Below are 7500 nucleotides of genomic sequence, written 5' to 3' on the forward strand. Positions count from 1 at the left end.
TGATTCCTGATTCCATATTCCTGCCTTGATTCCTGATTCCATATTCCTGCCTTGAATTCTATTTCCATATTCCTGCATTATTCCGGATTCCATATTCCTGCCTTGATTCCCGATTCCTGCCTTGATTCCCGATTCCTGCCTTGATTCCTGATTCCATGTCCCTGCCTTGATTCCTGATTCCTACCTTCATTCCTGATTCCTGCCTTCATTCCCGATTCCTGCCTTTATTCCTGATCCCTGCCTTGATTCCCGATTCCTGCCTTCATTCCTGATCCCTGCCTTGATTCCCGATTCCTGCCTTCATTCCTGATTCCTGAGTGAACTGGCTGCGTTGACAAAGGCAAGAGAGAATGTCTGTTGGCGCTGTTACAAGCGAAAGCAAGCACATATATCCATGAATGCATTTATGGGTGTATTTGTAGAGTTTAATGTAGAGTCGCATCTTGTGATGAAGTATTTAAATGGATAGGTTTATGCTGTTATCAATTTGCAGTTAAAAAAGAGAAAGAAGAAAAAACAACAACTAAAGTCGTGTATTGTGAATGAAGTTTCGAAATCCATGCACACCTATTATTTGATCTGATCTCCTTTTCATTTCATTTGGATGTTCGGGACGAGATTTGAAGCATGTTTGGCCAGAATTTCGACGTCGTTTGCACCTTACCTTGTTGCCAAATCTTTTATTTGTTCATCTTTTCTCATTTCCATAAAGTAAAAAAAAAAAAATCTTAAATCGTTAGTATATGTTTCCATTAAGAATTTGTGTATCAAGCAAAAGAAGAAGAAGAAGAAGAAGAATATATATATATATATATATATATATATATATATATATATATATATATATATATATATATATATATATATATATATATTGTACAAACGAAGAAAAGCAATGAATTACCGGCATACTAGTAATAATAATGATAATAATAATAATAATTAATAACATGGTAAAAAAAGCACAAAAGCTAAACCACCATCCCGTTAATAAACAAATAAATAAAGATAAAGAAAGGAAGAAGAAAGAGGAAAACAAACACTGAGCAAATGCTAGAAACGCCTCAATTAGCAACTATTTAGCCTTAATACTTTATTACTAAGCTGACCCGCGTCTGCGCCGCCCTCTCCCGCCGGCAGCCACTTGCTAAGCGGTGGAGGATCGCGCCTTCGGGAGCGCCGTTTCATTTCTCCCGATTTTTTGTCATTATCCTGTCGGCCTCGCTAAGAGACATTCATTAGTTTAATTTGTTGAGGGATATTAGAATTAATGGTTGCTCAAGCACACAGACGAGCACTCGGGTACGTACGCACACACACACACACACATACACACACACACACACACACACAGATATATATATATATATATATATATATATATATATATATATATATATATATATATATATATATATATATATATACATATACATATACATACATATATGTATATATATATATATATATATATATATATATATATATATATATATATATATATATATATATATATATATATATATATATATATATATATATATATATATATATATATATATATATATATATATATATATATATATATATATATATATATATATATATATATATATATATATATATATGTATTGCCTATCTATCTATCAGTCGATCAATCAATCAATCAATCAAAATATCTATCTATCTGTCTATATATGTATATATGTACGTATGTATGTCCATAAATGTATTTGTATATGCACATACGAACTTGTACGTCTGCACACAAACTATATTTTCTAAAATTTGTTCCGAGATGAATAAGGTAAACAAGACAAAACACCATTTTCTTTGTGCCATGCAGGATAAATCGAATGAAGTCTGTTCATAAAATAATCTTTATTTGAAATTATGTATCACAACAGTTTCATATTGAACTTTGGATATCTTACACGGCAGAATAGACAGGGAGACAGAAATTATAACTACACACGTTTCAACCAAAACTTCAAGCGTTATGAATCCGGGGTCTACGAAATCCTTGCCCTTGGTCATTGGTAACAGGAGCTTAAAGCATCTGATATTTTTCAGCGCACTTTGAGTGCCACTGGAGGAAAAATAATAATTAGGTATAGCATATTAAATACTACCTTTTGGCTTGTATGAAAGGAGGTGGAACTTACAGCCTATGAGAGACATACACATGAACATTTACCCAGAACATGGTTGTCCACACTGCATGGGGCTCAGTATAGCAGTGAGAGCAGCCATAATGTCTATACTATTTATTCACACACTATGTACTAGCACACGCTTCCTCTCTCTCTCTCGCCCTTTCACTCAGTCTAATCACGCATTCACGCATTCACACTTTACAGCACTTCATTCGTCGTGGCTCACTGTCGAGAAAACATTGATGGGTATTTTTTTCATAACAACATCCAGAAATGCGAGAGAAACCTCAGCACCATCGCCGTTCTTGGCTAACAGCCTCGGTCACTCGGGCAGATATTTATGTACAAACTTCATTACCATCTATATACATACCATGTCTGATGGCGTAGGATGGCACTGTGGTACCTCCTCTCGACATCGACACAGCCACACATACATCTGATACACATAACAACTTGAAATTTGAGACACTGAAGTCGAGATTTTTTGTGGTCCTTCAATTCTCGGGTTTCATCTTTCATGTAAAGTTCATCGCTCTTGCCTAAGATGTCTTTATTACTCCCTTTGCCGTCTAGGAAACCTAGACTTCCTTGTACATATAGTATTTTTTTTTATTTTAACAGATAGCAAGTATCAACTAACGAACTAGAACTTAAAACTGCCTTTGATTAGCCGTTTCTTAGAGTATCTGGTGATGATAAAACTACATGATAATACTATATTTTAAAGCCAGATAAAAATAGAGATTAATCCTATTTCTCTTTCCTTCCTCACACCGTGACCTCCTCCGTGAGTGTCGCGCGATCGGATAAACTGTACAGGATGAACGCCCTCGCTCTGTCGGGGTCGCGGACCTCTCTAAAGCGTCCTTGGTTCCGGCGCGGCGTGGAGTGGGCGGACCTCACCGACCTGTCCTCCAGGCTCAGGTCGCACTCCCCCGCGGGTCCCCCTCGCGCGCTCGTGTCGTCCAGGTTCTCCAGACTCCGACAGACCCTCTCGGACAGGTCTGCGGTCGCCTCACTCGACACACTTTTTCCAAGGAGGAACTCCGCACTGCGACAGCCCATCGCCTTCAGGTCCTTGGCCTCCGAGTCACTTTTGGTGTCCCCCTCGGACTTGGTTTCACAGGTACACAGGTTCTCGTGCGAGACACTTTGGCAGCGGCAAGAGGCGGTCTCGCTGGTGTCGTGGGGGGCGCTGTAGCTGGTGCGAGACAGCTCCTCCTCGTCCACGTCCTCCCGCCACCTCTGCTGCGCCAGGTCCTCCCCGCCCGCGCACGAGTGGTTGTTGCAGTGCTCCCCGTCGGCCGTGTTGCAGTCCTTCTTCGGTGGACCTCCCCCTCCCCCTCCTCCCTCCGCTCTCCGGTCCTCCTCCTCCTTCACGGGCGACACCTTGGTCGGCGACGGGATCTCGTCCTTGAAGGTGGCGCACACGATCTTGTCCGTCATGTTGGCCAGGATGTTGTTGACGTAGGGCTTCATGATGATGCCGTCGTTGCACTTCTTCTCCCTCCGGCTCTCCGCCCGCCGCTGCTCCCGCTCCACGTTGCTCTCCTTCTTCTCCGACACCACGACGGTGGTGACGGGCGGCGCCGACGGGGCCGACGTGAACGAGGCCGTGTTGGCCGCGTCCTGCATGGCCTTGATCTTGGCCGCCATGCCCCGGTTACCCGCGCGGAGGTTCCGCTCCTTCAGCGCCTCCAGCTGCATGTACACCTTCCGGAACTCCTCCTGCAGGGGATATTGGGCACTGGGTGAGTGATCGATTGGCAACAGGTATATTACAAAATGAACACACACACACATGAACAAGCACACGCGAAAGTCCACACGTGCACCCCACCCCCTGCACACACATGCATCCCCTACAATATATATATATATACATCCTTACCAGCATGTCCCCCTCGACGTTCCCCGAGGACGACGTAGTGGTGAGCATGTTCTGGCTGTTCCCGGCGTTGGGTCGCTGCAGGAACTTGGCCACGTTGGGCTTCGTCATGGAGGATCCCTCGTCCTTGCCCTGTCCCTTTAGCACCAGGTAGGCCTATGGGGGGGAGGGGTGAAGAGGAGGTGAGTAGGGGAGGGGGAGGAGGAGTGAGGAGGGGGGGAGGGAGGAAGTGAGGGATTGGGGAGGGCGTAGGAGGATAGGGATAGGGGGGTGGGAGGGGTGGAGAGGGCGAGGAGAGGGAGAGTTGGAGAAGGGCGGGGAGAGGGAGAGTTGGAGAAGGGCGAAAGGAGAAGGTGAGGGAAGGGGGGAAGAAAGGGAGAAGAAGAGGATTAATTCGGTTATCCTAATTTCTCTTATCTAGCATTTGTATTATAGATTTTGTTACCCATTCTTATCCATACACAGTTGTCTACACATGAACACAGTAAAACACGGAGAATTATTATATGTGAATTGTCTATGAAAGTATACAACTGTCTTTGTATCTTTCTCTGTGTCTCTGTGTGTCTGTTTGTCTCTCTGTCTTCTCTCTCTGTCTCTGTCTGTCTGTCTTTCTTTCTCTCTCTCTCTCTCTTACTCTCTTTCTTTCCCTCCCTCCCTTCCTCTTTCTCCCTCTTTCCTTCCCGCCCCCCGTCCCTTCCTTCCCCCTTCCATCCCTCCTTCCTTCTTTCCCCCTCCCTCCCTTCCTTCCCTCTTTCTTCCTCCCTCTCACCCTCCCCCCTTCCTTCCCTCCCCATCCTTCCCTCTCACCCTCCCTCCCTTCCTTCCCTCTTTCTCCCTCCCTCCCTACCCCATCCCTCCCTCTCTCCCTCCCTCCCTATCCCTCCCTTTCACCCTCCCTTCCCTCCCTCCATCCCTCCCTTTTGATCACAACATCTCCACTTTAATGGGTCTATCATCCTCCGTTTCGTAAGGTTCATCTTGATCCTTTCTCTCATACTCAGTGTCCGCCATTTACTTAAAAGTTTCATTCTCTATAGCTTTGTGTGGGGACGAGATTGACTTCCTCTCCTGTCAGCTTGCGTGAGGGTTAAAAAAAAGATTCGTGAGAGCAGTACACGCACTCTCATATTCTTTTTGATATAGATACTTTTTTTGGAGAAATCCATCTTCGTTTTTCATGCATATGTTCTTTGTAAAGACAAGCAGTGCTTTGTAAATACATGCTTTGTGAAGATATGTATTAATTCATAAGTACATGTGCTCTTTACTAAGTAATCGCACTCCTTCGTAGGTAGACGCAATCCTTTGCAGAGACATGTACTCCTGAAAGACACGCAGTCCTTCACAAAGACACGCACTCCTTCGCATAAACATGCATCTTCCTCAAAGACACACACTCCTTCGCAAAGACACACACTCCTTTACAAAGACACAACCTCCTTTGCAAAGACACACACTCTTCAAAGACACACACTCCTTCGCAAAGACACGCACTCCTTCGCAAAGACACGCACTCCTTCGCAAAGACACGCACTCCTTTACAAAAACACACACTCCTCCCCAAAGACACACACTCGTCAATGACACAAACTCCTTCGCGAAGACACACACTCCTTTACAAAAGCACACACTCCTCCCCAAAGACACACACTCCTTCGCAAAGACACACACTCCTTCGCAAAGACACACACTCCTCCCCAAAGACACATACTCCTTCGCAGGCACAAACATTCCTTCGTAACAACACACACTCCCTCATAACGCACGCAGTCTCCCTCACCACGCCATTCCCTCCTCACAAACTCACCAATCTCTGCTCTCTCCCTCTTCATCTCTAATGGTGTCTTCGCCCCTTTAATGGTTCCTTCCATTTGGATGAAACTTCCCTCTTCCCTCTCTCTCTCTCTTTCTCATTCTCTCTCTCTCTCTTGCTCTCGGTCTCGCTTTCTCTCTCTCTTGCTCTCGGTCTCGCTTTCTCTCTCTCTCTCTCTCTCTCTCTCTCTCTCTCTCTCTCTCTCTCTCTCTCTCTCTCTCTCTCTCTCTCTCTCTCTCTCTCTCTCTCTCTCTCTCTCTCTCTCTCCATCTCCCTCTATTCCACCAATTACCAGCTTCAGTGCTTCTTTTATTGACCTGCCCCTCTTATTCTCTCTCTGTCGTTTTATTTAGGTTCTTTGGCACTTTCGCTTGTTTTATGGTCTTCCCCTCCTCCCTCCCTCCCGCTATCCTCCTCCTCCTCCTCCTCCTCTTTTTCTTCCTTTTCTTCTTCCTCCTGCATTATGACCATCTCTACACCAATGCTACTACCACCTTCTCCTACTTTTTCCTCCTCTTCTTCTTCTTTTGCTTCTCCGTCTCCTCCCCTTCTTACTCTTCCTGCTCCTCCTCCCCCTCCCCTTTTCCTCCACCCCTTCCTCCTACTCTCTTTCCTTCCACTACCACCACCACCCCATCTCCTCCTCCTCCTCCTCTCTCCCTTTCTCGCTCTTTTATGTTGCTTAATTTTGGGGGCTTTGATTTATGGCCCTGTAGTTTCGTTTTCTCTCCCGGAATTGTCTATTTTCTGTCCTCTGAAGCTCTTTGTCTGGGCTGTCTTTAGTGTCTATTTACGTTCTTGCTTTTTATTTCCGTCTTTTCTTACTTCTCTCTCTTTATTTGTGTGTGTGTGTCTGTGCGTTTGTCTGTCTTACTCCTTCCTCTCAGCCTCTTGTTCGCTATCTGTTTAGCTCTCGATCTGTCTCTCTTTTTCCCTCTCACTCACTTTCTTCCTCCACTCCTCCGCTCCCTTCCTCCCTCCTTCCATCCTCAACTCTCTCTCTCTCCCTCCTTCCTTCTCTCTCTCCTTCCCTCCTCCACTCTCTCCCTTTCCCTCCATCCTTCTGTTCTCTATCCCTTTCTCCTTTCCTCCTCCACTCTCCTTCTCCCTCCTTCCTTCTTTCTCTCCTTCCCTCCTCCCCTCTCCTTCTCCCTCCTTCCTTCTCTCTCTCCTTCCCTCCTCCACTCTCTCCCAATCCCTCCTTCCTTCTGTTCTCTATCCCTTTCTCCTTTCCTCCTCCACTCTCTCCCTCTCCCTCCTTCCTTCTCTCTCTCCTTCCCTCCTCCACTCTCTCCCTCTCCCTCCTTCCTTCTCTTCTCCACTGAAACTCTCTCTCCACACAAACGTTGCCTCGAAGATGAGTTACTTTGAGGTTCCTTGTCGTGAAGTGTCTTTGAGTCGTGCGTCCTCCACCGGCCATCTCGGAATACTGAAGACGTCTCCACAGCCACTGCAAACCCGATTCGTCCGCCTCCTGTTCTGGGATTTTCTCTCTTTCTTTCTCTCTCTCTCTCTCTCCCCCCCCCCCCTCTCTCTCTCTCTCTCTCTCTCTCCATGTGTGTGTGTGTGTGTGTGTGGGTGACATTGACTCTCTGTTTCTGTCAATATTTGTCAATCTGTCTGTGTTTTTCTCTTAC

General features: G+C 45.5%; 2 protein-coding genes across 2 annotated transcripts in view; both read right to left on the reverse strand.

Moving 5' to 3' along the window:
• The window catches only part of LOC138867963 (ribosome-binding protein 1-like), a 1254-nt gene extending 1186 nt beyond the window's left edge, over positions 1–68 (reverse strand). Inside the window, exon 1 of the mRNA XM_070145248.1 lies at positions 1–68. This exon is cut by the window's left edge and continues 1186 nt beyond it. Coding sequence (XP_070001349.1) covers positions 1–68 — 68 coding nt within the window.
• A 1796-nt stretch (positions 69–1864) lies between these two features.
• The window catches only part of LOC113825815 (uncharacterized), a 441032-nt gene continuing 435396 nt past the window's right edge, over positions 1865–7500 (reverse strand). Inside the window, exons 12-13 of the mRNA XM_070145167.1 lie at positions 4051–4203; positions 1865–3887 (exon numbers count right to left, since the gene is read on the reverse strand). Coding sequence (XP_070001268.1) covers positions 2928–3887; positions 4051–4203 — 1113 coding nt within the window. The 3' untranslated portion in view covers positions 1865–2927. The remainder of the gene's footprint in view (positions 3888–4050; positions 4204–7500) is intronic.

Source organism: Penaeus vannamei, chromosome 33, assembly GCF_042767895.1.
Source record: "Penaeus vannamei isolate JL-2024 chromosome 33, ASM4276789v1, whole genome shotgun sequence".
Classification (NCBI taxonomy): Eukaryota; Metazoa; Arthropoda; class Malacostraca; order Decapoda; family Penaeidae; genus Penaeus; species Penaeus vannamei.